This window comes from Neodiprion lecontei, chromosome 4, assembly GCF_021901455.1.
Source record: "Neodiprion lecontei isolate iyNeoLeco1 chromosome 4, iyNeoLeco1.1, whole genome shotgun sequence".
Taxonomy (NCBI): Eukaryota; Metazoa; Arthropoda; class Insecta; order Hymenoptera; family Diprionidae; genus Neodiprion; species Neodiprion lecontei.
Window position 1 is genome coordinate 21,020,369 of NC_060263.1, and position 13,005 is coordinate 21,033,373.

Consider the following 13,005-nt stretch of genomic DNA (forward strand, 5'->3'; position numbering starts at 1 on the left):
GTAACAAACTGACAACGAGCGATTTTTCACCATCTATCGGGGGGGGGGGGGAATAAGAAAGGAAAAACAGAGTACAAACGAAATTTCAACACGTCGATAAACATTCAACAAAGATTCGGAACTTGACACGAGATTTTATTTTTTTTCAAAAATATCAATAACAATTATAAAAAGAAAAGGAAACGAGAAAACGACACTGATATTATTTACGTTGTGTAGAAATTCTCTGGCGTAAATTTTGACCCGATAATGTTAGGCATTTTATTTCATTTTGATACGATGACGGGGTGAAAATGTTGACACGACCGAACGGACGAACTTAATTACATACCTGGCATACAAGTATACAGATACGCCTAATGCCGCACGTCATGTATGGAAGGTAATTCAACTTTCGAGGGTTGAACGACTCTAACCAACCCCCGTTTCCAGTACCTACGTATACGATATATACATCGAGGTACGTTTTAAACTGTCATCAGGCTAATCGTGAACCGGAGGCGCGTGACTCGTGTCGCGCGTGTTTAGCCAACGACAAACATCCGACTTCTGCCCTCTGCAATTGATGGTTGTTCGGCGTTTCCAAAAAACATAATAATAAGAAAAAGAAAAATCGAGAAAGTTATGTGCAAGTCGAATTTTCAATTTCGATTGGATTATTACTGCGAACATTTTCTACATTGAATAAAATTATTGAGCTTGAACTGACAGGTGATGAAAAAAAAATTATAGTATATAATAATAATAATTACAAAGGTATTCTAATAAAGTCTTGTGTAAATCCTATGAAAATTTTCCGAATATAATCCATATACCAGCTACATTATAAAAATAAAAATCTTCAAAAATGTCGTGAATTTTTGGAGAAACTTTTCCTTTTTCTTTCTTTTCTCTTATAACATGTTAATATTATTACTATATTCTACCACATATTTCTTACGCAGATAAATTTTATAATACATTTTTCATATCGATAGACGTATATATAAATGTTAACTTTCTCTTTATTTACGTATTTATTAACGACTTGCGTTTTCTTCTGTGTTGGGGGGGTGGGGGAGGTAGTATTGGTTACCCACGATCGATCAATAACACTGCCTGTCGTCAAAAATTTGCATCGATTCGTTTTATTCGTCGAACGGACGGAAGTGACATTCCGTAAGGAGAAAAAGAGGATGCTAAGCGATGAATGAATGAAGGGCGGAGGCGGGGGGCTGATTTTGACTTGAAGCGAATTAGGCAGCTGCACATCACTGCGTGCGGCAAACAACCCGCGGGGAAAAGAGTTTATCGTCCTGCTGCACGCCGCAGTTTTGCGCAGGGGACATGACGAATTTCCGCGGTCAGGTCCGCATGCGGGAAAAATTACGTCCCCCTGCACACATGTACGTACGTAAAGTCCTCCTCGTCGTCGTCGTCGTCGTCCTGGACAGTTTTCGTAACGTACCGATCCACCTGGAGGGGCTCGCGCGTGCCATGGGGGTCCTTCCTGGCCCCCATGGGGCCCGCTACCCCCTCCCCCCCACGATCCTTGGCGGGGGAGGAGAGGAGACCGCGTGCACTACACGGCTAATTATACACCCGGCCTCACACAGAAAGCAGCGCCGATGCGCCCCGACGGAACTTAAGCTATAATGTAACTATATATATGTATGTGCGGTAAGGTGCGCCATGGGTTTTACTTCAACGAATCCCATAATAACTCGACGTTGTTTCCGTGTATGGGACATTCCGTGCCAGTTCGGTCCGGTTTTTTACTCGCATCAATGATTTTCGTAGGCACACACATACGTGGTATAATAATCGTTGATGTCGAAATTTTTGGAAATGCGCATATTTTTTTTCCAATACAACCGTTTTTCAGTTTCTTAATTATTTGAACGTGTTTGCATCGAGTATCCCGATAAACATTATTCAGAATTCTTAAAAATTTCATTCAATTTCATTCAATTTCAGACTTCGTTTAGATGTACTTGGTTTTTTTTATTTTTTTTATTTTGAGACTGTATTTTAAAAGTTTTTACAAAAAATTATGTTTTAATACCAATCACTCTGTAACGAGCAGTTTGAAATTGTGTATGTACAGTGTAATGAAGGTCGATTTGACTTTCAAAACAATTGATGATGAACAAACCTGTGGGTAATGAAACAAAAATTCTCAATCAAACTGTAATCCGTGAGATGAAAGCCTGCCTGCAGTTGAGTTGGCACGGAATGCCCGTTACATATAACGCAGATCCTCCTCCTCCACGCCGCAGACACCCGGTGCAGCTGGGCTTTCCGAAGCTGCTTCTCGGTCGCCCTGACACAACCGGGGGGTTGATGATTAGGGGTTGGGGGTCGCATCGCGGCGGGTTAACGTTTGTTTGTCATCCTAGCTGGCTATTTTCATAATGGAAATCATTTTCATTCGCTTACACATGCCGTATAGTCGAGACATCTCGTATCCTTGTTCATCCGCTGACGCTCGTTGCAAATAATACTGTCAACAACGACAACTTCTAATATTATTACGACCATCGAGTTTTATATTCGTTTAATTCGTGTTCCCCCACCGTTTACGAAATAGTTTCTTTTTTCTAAATAATTAATCGTTATTTTTCCTCAGAATACTTCGCCGCATTGCATAACAATATTGTACAAGACAGGGTCGGTATATGACGTATAATACACGGTGTACTGTGGATGTTACATGTAATGAAATAAAATTGATAGTTTGACCGTTGCAGGGGTTGCCTAATGAGTTTGATTTTCTATTTAACGAAGTTTAACGCCCGAACGACGACGATCCGCTAGCATGTCATAACGTCGAACTCAATTTCGTATAATTCATACGTTATTAAATACATACCGATACCCGTACAGACTACAGTGGTACACATAAACGAATTCACTACAGGTACATACGTTTAAGCACCGGAAAATATCTTAACCGAATAGAGCGGCGCTGTACCGATGCGCACATATGGGTCTATATAAATTATAATTGAACTGCGAGACTTTCTCCCCTATCGATACTTTATACCGAAAGTTAATTGATTTCCGACCGTTGCAAAGCGCACACGTATGTATACATATATCCACAGTATATGTACGATACTTTTCGTGCACATGCCGGAAACTATCCAAGCCTGACGTTATTTCTCCGATTTTTGACTTTCAAACTTTATTTTCTAGTCAATAAAACCCATTCGAAGTTACAATATACTTTCTATTTCTCTATAATTCTTGTATATTTTTCATCCAAGTGAAAAAAAATGATTAAACGGAGCTTCGAAACATTTTTTTTTTTTTCGTTTTCTCGGTTTTGCTCATCGGGATTAACTCAATACGGTATTTCACGATTGACAATTTTGTCATACCCTGTACATAAAGACGAGGCGTTATATACCGCAATTATAGACGGTGTAGAATATAATATTGTTTACGTATTATAATCCATATCGGATTGAAATTTCATGATTCTTATCCCTCTCGACACCGTCTCGAGTTGACGTGATCGATCGACGAAGAATTTAATTACTGCAATAATGATAATAATGATGATGTATGATAAAAGTAATAATCATAATGATAAAGATTATACTGCAACGGATGCATTCGAATAATTTATGCACGTCAATTTATCAGTGACTATGTCACTCGCGATTTTATTGTTATCAATGAAAATATGTTTATCTTATTATAGGTATAGAAATCGTGCATATATCTGTCGTATGTAGGATATTCATTACCCTCGCCGATAATTCTTGTACAAGATATAATATATTTATTTTTAAGGAGAGGTTGATTCGATATGATTTTTTTCAGACAATGTCACTTTTATTTTTTTTAATTATTATAATTTACGCGATTATCGCTAACACCCTATTGTACATATTTCTATTTATTACATTTTTACGCCTTTAATGACTAGAGATTCGATTTTATTTATAGTATAGTTCGTATAGTGTATAAATCTAAACAGATATACATTAGACTGGGCCAAAAAAATGGAGAATTTATTTTTAATGGTACTGTAAAAACATTGTTCATGACGACAAATAAAAATTATCCTGAAAGTTTGAGCCCTTAATATTAATATTAAGGGGTGTATCGTTACAGCTATTGATTTTTTAACGGTTACCGCATTTTTTTACCCAAAATCCGTCAATTATCAATGCGAAAAATTTTATCAATCCATATTTTTGAAGGAAATTAAATTTCCTACAAAAAAGCTCTGTTACTAAATTGACGTAGATCGAGCCATTTCCTTGTAATCGTGCTTTAAACATTGACTTGTTTTTTCAAATTTTTGTGTGAATTTTTGATATTTGTAATCACCAAAAAAATCAATATTTTCATAGATCAAACCATTATTTTTGTGGGAAATTTGATGCTCTACAAAAAAGGTCTCTTAACATTTTTCATGAAATTCACTCCTTCAAAAGTTATTTGACATTGAAATTACTTTTGAATACAATTTCAATGTTAAGGGCTCAAATTTTCAGGATAATTTTTATTTGTCGTCATGAACAATGTTTTTACAGTACCATTAAAAAAAAAAATTCTTCGTTTTTTTGGCCCAGTCTAATACACATAGGAAAAAATGTTGTCATTTTGTTAAATCACTTTCACTCTCCTTCTCTCTCTCTCTCTTATTATCTCTCGCTCTTTCAGTCTCGCTAACATGAGTGTAAAATTAGCATTACGGACTCAAATATTCGCCCGTACATTATTTCTCACCGTTATTAAAATCCGATTGAAATCATTTTTTTTTTTTCTCTGTTTTTTCTTACAAAATTTTCTTCAAGAATAAATATTTATAGTCTTTGGAGGCGCTGCATATGTTGCCCAACGTACAAATATGTATATACATATCAAGGAACAACCGTTTCAGGCTTGTGGTGGATTTTCTCTCCGTTTTTTTTTTTTTTTTTTTTTCCTTTTCTGTGCAATTTCAATACGTCTGACACGATTATCGTAAAAATCTAAACGGATTGTGATAATTCACGACGATTTATCGTTAACATATCAATTGAACCTATTGTATTAGCGGGGAAAAAACAGAAACGAAAATGAATTGATTAATAAATAAAAAAAAAACTGCATTCAAATTAAAAATCCATCTAAACCTCCGTATTATGTTCTCTCGCGAATTATATTATAATGCGCATACACGCGGTTTTATATGTATACTGTATAGTATGATATTTACAATTGGAAGGTGAAAAAGAAGGAAGAACAAACATTTGTTGCCTGAAATAAAAAGAAATACTACAATCCAAGAGAAAACGAATTGTATGAAAAAAGTAAAAAATTCGAAAGTAAGCAGGATGAAAGAAAAATAAAAAAAAAAAGAGGAGAAAATAATAATATTAATAATACTAATAATAGTAATAAATATACAAGCTAATAATACAAGAATGTCGCAAGTGTGTTTAACCTCTAACTAAAATTTTCAATTTTTGTTTCTGCATATTTGCAGAACGGAATTGATGTATGGTACGTTCGGTTTACGAAGATGACGTCGAGGTGCATCCTGATATTTCTGCGTTGTTGCTGGTCTGTTTGGCGACTTCATCAGACGACGACGAGGAGGATGACGATGAAGTGGAGACAATTTTCTTGCTGCTAGAATCGTAAGCCTTTCGCGAACGCCAGAAGTCTGCAATAAAGAAGTCGGGACACGATTAAAGGGGTTAAACATTGGTGAGTCAGTAATTGGAATAAGTAAAACGGATCGCTAATTGATACGTAAGCGCGCACGATGCGCATAATGCGTTACGAAAGGAGTTCGCGTTTTTTTTTTTTTTTGAAAATAGACCAGAAGTGCAGTTACGTCGGGTGGTGATGGTAGAGCACAAGTGTTCAAACGGCGCGTAATCCGGGTGCACTGTAGCAAACATAACGCGACATGCGGGTCGTATCGCTACTCAGCACCCAGCATCTGTGTTATTCGGTTGGGCATTATGCATGCGGTATACCCGCCCATAATGGACACATGGAAAGCTTGAATGGATAGGTGCTCGAAGGCCCGTGAAATCCCTTCGAGGAATTCACTCGCGCGCGTATCGCACGTTCCTCTTTTAATCACGCCCAACGCGAATACGCAACTCGATACGTCCTGCATCCATCGATTCTCGCTATCGAGAGACCAGATCTGTTATTGGAGTGGTCATCAGAAAAAGAGGTATAAAAGAAGAGATACAAGGAGAAAACCTGGATGGATTAACCAATTTTTTTCCAAAATCTAATCAGTTTTAAGTCGGACCATGTCGAAGCACTTTAACAAGTTTCTTCTAAATCGGTCGATCTCTTTTCGAGTTATTATCGGACAAAGAAATTCAATTTTCCCGAATAGCTCAGAAATTGCTCTTCGCGTTTTGCTCAAAATCTGATCGCAGCTCTAACAAGTCAGGAAGAACCTTACCGATTGATTGTATTAAATTAGATTAGATAGTTTTTTATTCTTTAGCGAAGCTTTGGAACAGTAACGACATTAGCGTCGATGGTTATACATTTGAGTTAAGCATGTACCGATATTTGGTAAATACAAGTTTCGTAGGAAATTGAGAAAATAAACCGCCGATTCGCCGACGTGATATTTTCGGATAAAATATTGACGAGAGACTGAAAATGATCAGATGTGATTTCCTAGATCCTAATTGACAACTGATCTTCTCCCTTTCAGTAGTAATTATAAGAACCTAACTAGCCGAACGAAAATATGAAAAGAGACTCTCGTAGTCTGGTGTCCATCGCTGGTTTTGAAACGACCAAAGGCCAGCTTTGCACGCGGTGCGCAATAGCCCGAGGAAATCGTTCAGCCCTCTCTTTTACGTATAACTATGGTGGGTCCATCACTACCCTATTTTGGTCAGGTAGCACCTGAGGAGGATAAGGATGAGGTTGAAGAGTAGGGAGAAGAGGAGAGAAGGGGAGGGAAGAAAGAGAGTCCCGCCTCTGGGTCCGAGGCGAGTTTAAGGTACACGTGACAGCAGGTGCGCCCTTGTCCCAACTTGAAATAACCGGATTCGAGGTGCAGAGCTGCCTGGTGACCGAAAATTTGGCGGGAAATTTCCTCTCGACCAGCTATCTTGCGAGATAGCCTTGATTGCTGATTCGGTTATTTAAGGTTTAGCAGCATTGATCGTCGGCTCGAAGCGAGAAGCAAATACTTGACCGACGCGGCGTGGTCTAGGTTGTAGGTACAGGTATAGGTGCCCACTTCTGTTTGCGGAAACAAAGTGCATTCCTTTAAAATCTTTAATAGGCCGAGTGCCGTGGCTAACCTGGTTTTGGTTGCGTTTATAAAGAGAAAGAGAGTGTTTTTAGAGCAGCTCTCTCGATAGCGAAGGGAAGAAAGGAACGTTGAAAGTATGGGCTGCCCGACGTTCTTAGATAACTAATGCATACGAACTGACCTGAGCTGGATAGAAAAAGCAACCGCGAACTCAGTGACAGTAAAAACAAAAACACTCTAAACCAAGAACTTCTCTGAACTTGCCCAAAGATTATAGGTCCTTGATGCATTATACAACACATTTGCCGCTCGATTCTTCTCGAGTGAAATCGTACACTTCATTACACTCCGGATGATTGGATCAAAGAATAACAACGTCTTCTTGGATCGCCGGAGCGATTCAAGTGTTTAGGTTGATAATTGAAAAACCAATCCGTCGGAATCTTTTGTGCGCTACTTTTAACGATCGCGATGTCGGGCCATACGGCGGGGCATTTCGCGAGCGCGTTTATAAACTGACAGAATTTGGTGGATTCTTTAGATTTTTGGCGGGAGTCTAGCCGTAGTCTGGTTCTTCTGACCGCCACCGCCGTCACATCTGTTTCCTTACAACAACCAACGTCTCGAGGTTCTTTTAAGAAATATTGTGAAAAAGGTGGAAGCAGAGGGTAACCCCTGGCGGCCCACCTCCTTTTCTTTTCTTTTCTCTTCTCTTCTTTTCTCTTCTCGTCTTTTTTTCCTTTCCCTTACTTCTCTTTTCTATTCTTTCCTCGTCGCGTGGTTCTGCTCACTACCTTTTTCGTGACCGTGGAAGGAAATCGTGGGAGTCTTTCAACCGTTGTGTCTTTCACCGTAGCTCGGTGAAGTGACATTTTTACCCGCCAAAATTTCCCCTCTTCTTTGATCAGCGTGCAGTACTTCTTGTTCTTGAAATTCTCAAAACTTGTGCTCGACGACCAGTTTCTGGAGAAGTTTGCAACAGCCGTCATCGTTATCGTCGCCTTTCTCTTACCGTGTCAACCAATCGTATCGGTGGATTCTATCCCCGATTAACAAAGACCTTAAAACGCAGGCAGGCGTTTACCTAGGTATTCGAGTGTGAAGAGGGACCCATCGCGTTGCGACGCACGCCGCGCACGTTTTTCTATATTATGAAAATTCCATGCGCGTATGGTTAGTTGTAGGTTGAGGCAGATGGCGCACGACCTCTCCAAGGTCTTTCCTTATGGTGTTAGATCGCGTGTTTCCTTTTTCTTCTTCCCTTCCTTGCGCTCTCTACTCTTCTGCCTTTTTCTATCTTAGTCTCTCCTTTCTCTTCCTTCTTTCCTTCCTTCCTTCTTTTAAAGGCTGATTTTAATCGTGGGAAAAGACGTTTGAAACGTATACCGACCACAGCACAGTCTGCATCAGAGTGTCGTAGGTAAAGAGGAAAAAAATGGAAAAAGAAGTAGTAGTAGGAGGAGAGAGCAGGTGGTGCATTTAAAGCCACTGCACAATCCATCGGCGGTAGAGTATTTAATTTGTTTACAATACGATCTATACGCTTTTCCGGATCGAGAAGATGATTTTCCAGAGTACGGAAAGTTTTCCTGTTCGAGTTTTCACTTTCTTTATTCTCTACGCACTCTCAAAAAGTGTTCTCTTCCCGATTGAGAACGGTGTAGGAAACAAATAGGAAAAAGATAACGAAACCACTTGAATGACGTCCGTATAATTATAATACGCGGGTAAAAAAGAAAAGAATGATCTCCTATCTGTAACAAGCAGTAAAATTCTTGCTCTTTCTTCTGTACAGATATTGGTCTCTTTTTTGGTATACGTATCTATACATGTATCTATACGTATACAAGCCTAGGAACGAGTCGACCTATCAGGGCGAAAGAAACGGTGATACGAAGTAAAAAAGAATGGAAACTGTTTAGAAGAAAGAGAATTGTTTCGAGAAAAGAAAGGGGGGAGGGGAGTAGAAAAATACCACAGGAAATATCTTTCGATGCCGCGCATTCTTCTCGGGAAAGAATTAGGCCTGTATATAAAGGGCATTCCACCTTCACCGTTTTCGGTTACCAGAGATGAATCACGAAAATCGTTCGGCGTTGTTGGCTCATGACTCACCGAGCAATTCACTCCGAGAAGAGATATTTTTTTCTCTTATACCTTTTCTTCTTTTCTCTTCTTCCCTTTCGTCTTCCTCTCTTTACTTTTCCAATATCCGAGACCATATGGCGCTGGATCATGCAAACAGAGACGAGACTCTCTCGATAGCTGAACGTGTACTCCGGATAGTGATAATAACGAACGAACCGCCGCGTAGCTGCGTAGGTGTGAAAAAAGTGACGAAGATGCGAGGCGGTTGTGCTTCGTTGCTCGAATCGAGTCGAAACGGTAGCCCGAAACGCGCAGCATCACCTCAGCCGGAGGATCGTAGGTACATACCGATGTGTAAAACAAGGAGCTGAAACCGGGAAGAATCAAGTCCGATTCTACACACTTGGGGTATAGGTAGGAGGGCGAAACCTGTTTCGGCCTGAAAGAGCCACGCGACCATGGCTATACCGGCGACTACCAATACATGCCGGCTCTACCCCTGACCCGACGCAACCCGCGTCTCTCCTACGACCGTTGCACCGCGACTCGTTATTTCCCGCCAAAATCGAAGAGGCCGAGTACTCGATCGGCGATCGGCCTTGTTTTCGGGGTGCAGGACCACGTAAGCACGAATTGGTTGATTCGCGAATCGACGAGCCGATGGTCGGGATCATTGCTCAAATCTTCGACGCTGACTCGACACGTTACGCTGCATCGCAGTAACGAGAGTATAACCTAAATTAAGTCGTACGGTTTGATTGAGTTACGACTTTAACAATTACCGTGACCGAGGGAGAGAGCTGGTGATCTGTTTAAAACTGTGTCTGATCTGATTCTTTACGACACCGGGCCGTTTGTTGCCTCTTCACCACGATGAACAGTCACGTAATAATCGAGTCGTAAAATCAGTCGACATCGTCGAACAACGAGAGGAAACGAATGAGGGGAATATTCAGGACCCGTGCAGCAGCGTGAGAAAATCAGTGCATGCGTACAATCAGCTGAATATACGATAAATAATTCGAGTCGTTTCGTACGTGTCCGTAAGCTTGTGTGATTTTTTTTATTCAAACATACCGTGGATGTTCGTCTGCCGCGAATACGGGGTAGACCTCTTCCTCGGGGATTTGTTGCCGGTCCTAGGCTTGCTTTTTGCTGCTCCGCACTTGTTCTCCTTGTCCTCCGAGGACCGCGGATCGACGCCCCATCTTCTCGAAAATTTTGCCCTTTCCATCTCCAACGCCTCCTGAAGAAGATCGACCGTATCCTTGGCGTTCGGCTGGCCGAAAAGACATCGAGGTACCGTGGAAACAAGGGACGGCGGTAACACCGTGAAGTGCACCTCACGGCACATCGAGGCTGCGAGCATTGTTTCGAATCGCGAATTTTCCCCCTCCGGCGCCTCTCGTGGCTTTGATTTTCTTTGACTCGTCGTTGTTGCGAAATTTTCCGTTCGTTTTATCGTTCGAAAAGTTGGCAAGGAAGAGTATGGTAATATTTAGTCTTCACACCGACACTTGAAAATCTAGCTGCCTGTTCTGTTTACCGGATGAAATCCTCCAGTTTACTTTGAAAAATAAACTCGAAGAAGTGGTAAAATCTGAAGGGTAAAGAAAAAGACAACAAACTGAACTCTTAATATGTAGCGTCTAGTCCCTAAACCTCTGACGACCGGTGCGTTCGGTGGTCAGACTTATTCTGGCTTCCATGGGGTGCGTGCAGGCGCAGGCACCAAGTGAAAAGGTCTCGGCGATCAGCCACGAGGCTTCCCCACCATGTTCTTTAACTCGATTCAAATCTGATTGGTGCGCCGTTTTAAATGCGCGGTAAAAAGCGCGCGGACATCCATACACTCAACGGATTACGTGTCATTATATGTATAAATGCTGGGTAGGTGTACAGTTTGCATAAGCTGTTTACTATTTACGAGCAATTTTTAAAACCCGGAACAACGACACCTTTTCTATACATAGGTATATATATATGTAATACACGAAATATATACATAGGTATATATATGTAAAAAACAAACATGTGTGTATTCTATATGAGTATATGGTTATATAGAAACATGGCACGAACTACCTTTTCGATTATTATTATTACTGTTGTTGTTATTATTATCGCTGTCATTATTCTTTCTTATAAGCAGCTCCTCGCATACACCAGACACGAATTGAATTGTATGATGAAATCCTTACTGAATTGACTTGAACTTAGAATGGGTACGATTATTAAAGGCGTTCGTTTTAGAACGTGGGCAGAACAAGTAACTTCCAAAGACAAAATGAAACTTTTGAAATAGAAATGAATAAAAATATCGTTATGATATCTTTCCGTCGTGGAAGAAGAATCTTCAAGTTAGAGAACGCGTGAGGAAAAAAGAAATTTTTCTGCACCATGGAAGGCGAGATGAATTGACCAAACATAGAGGCTTTGAAAAGATTCTCAATAGGTGTTCAGATTGTTCAGGTATATTTTATTCTGAAAATCTGCAATTACTCGTCATTTTCGTTGGCAATAATTCGCCATTATGGACTTTGATTTTATCCATGCCTTCAGCGTGAATTGATTTTATCGCAACACGGTCACGGCTCGACTTGACCTCTGTGCAGAACAATTACAACGATCATAGACCGCGAATCGGGAATCCAAAAATTATAGATCATCGATATATCAACGCTGGGAAAAAATGTACGACTATCATGAATGGCGACGTTATAGGGTGTTTCACCCGTGCGTGATGCGGTCTGAGAATGCACCTTGCTTCCTGGTGCTGCAGAGTGTCTCTCAGTACCCACGTTTCATACCTGCAGCACCGTCTCGGACCGAGAGAGAGAAAGCGAGAGAGGGAGAGAGAGAGAGAGATACATATACGCTTGGTTATGGGGATTGTGGGTATCACGGTGGTGCTGGGGCAGGTCGTATGGGGGTAAATTTGACCGTTACGAAAGCCGATCCCGAGGGAGATCTACTCGCACTGCCATACGTGCCCTGCACCCTCCTCCGCACGTCGCTGTTCGTACCCACGCTCGCTTTCCTTCTCTCGCGATGTGCGACGATCTGTACCGTAGGCTGGATGGTCGGCTGGTTGGTACGCTCTCTGCGCATGCATGCGGGCCTGCGACAGGTGGACCAACACCATGAACGACCGTCACGGCCGCGATCTAACCATCCCGATGTACATACGTGCGTGTAACGCGTTCTACACTCGTGAACTAGGTGTCTGGTGCATAGGTGCCGGGGTGAACCGTGTCGGGATTTAATTGCGGAACCGAGAATATATTATCTCGAACGTATAAACGTGCGCTGCGAGGCTTTGAAAAGAATCCGTTTCAAACACCATGTAGTTCATGTTCCGAGATATCATTACGCGATATTGCAATTTTCAACGGTCAGGATTTGCACGTGAGGTTCTCGCAGCGTCGATGAAAATAATTCTTAATAAACAGTAAACGTTCTGCTTTGCAAATTTCTTTCTAAGAATAGACCGAGATTGTCCAGCTACACTCTATGGAGAATGTCTGTTCACTAGCTGTAAAAATAAAAAAAAGAATTATGAGATTTATTATTCAAGGAATATCTAAAGATTCTTGACAAGAATAATAATTTCATGACGTAACCACAAAATTTTCCACGCGGAGAAAGATTGAATCAGAGTCGATACACCGCATGAGCACCTTGCTTTAACT

General features: G+C 40.9%; 2 protein-coding genes across 3 annotated transcripts in view; one reads left to right on the forward strand and one right to left on the reverse strand.

Annotated features, from left to right (window-relative positions):
• Positions 1–5,495: 5,495 nt before the first annotated feature.
• On the reverse strand, positions 5,496–11,002 carry LOC107216856. Its single transcript, XM_015654173.2, has 2 exons — positions 10,391–11,002; positions 5,496–5,647 (listed from the first exon to the last, which is right to left on the reverse strand). The coding sequence occupies exons 1-2, from the start codon at positions 10,680–10,682 to the stop codon at positions 5,496–5,498; spliced, it is 444 nt and encodes a 147-aa protein (XP_015509659.1). The 5' UTR covers positions 10,683–11,002.
• LOC107216847 (homeodomain-interacting protein kinase 2) overlaps positions 5,571–13,005 on the forward strand; it is a 71,414-nt gene continuing 63,979 nt past the window's right edge. For both annotated transcript variants that reach the window (XM_046737076.1, XM_046737077.1), the window contains exon 1: positions 5,571–5,691. The gene's annotated coding sequence lies outside the window, so the exon portion shown is untranslated. The remainder of the gene's footprint in view (positions 5,692–13,005) is intronic.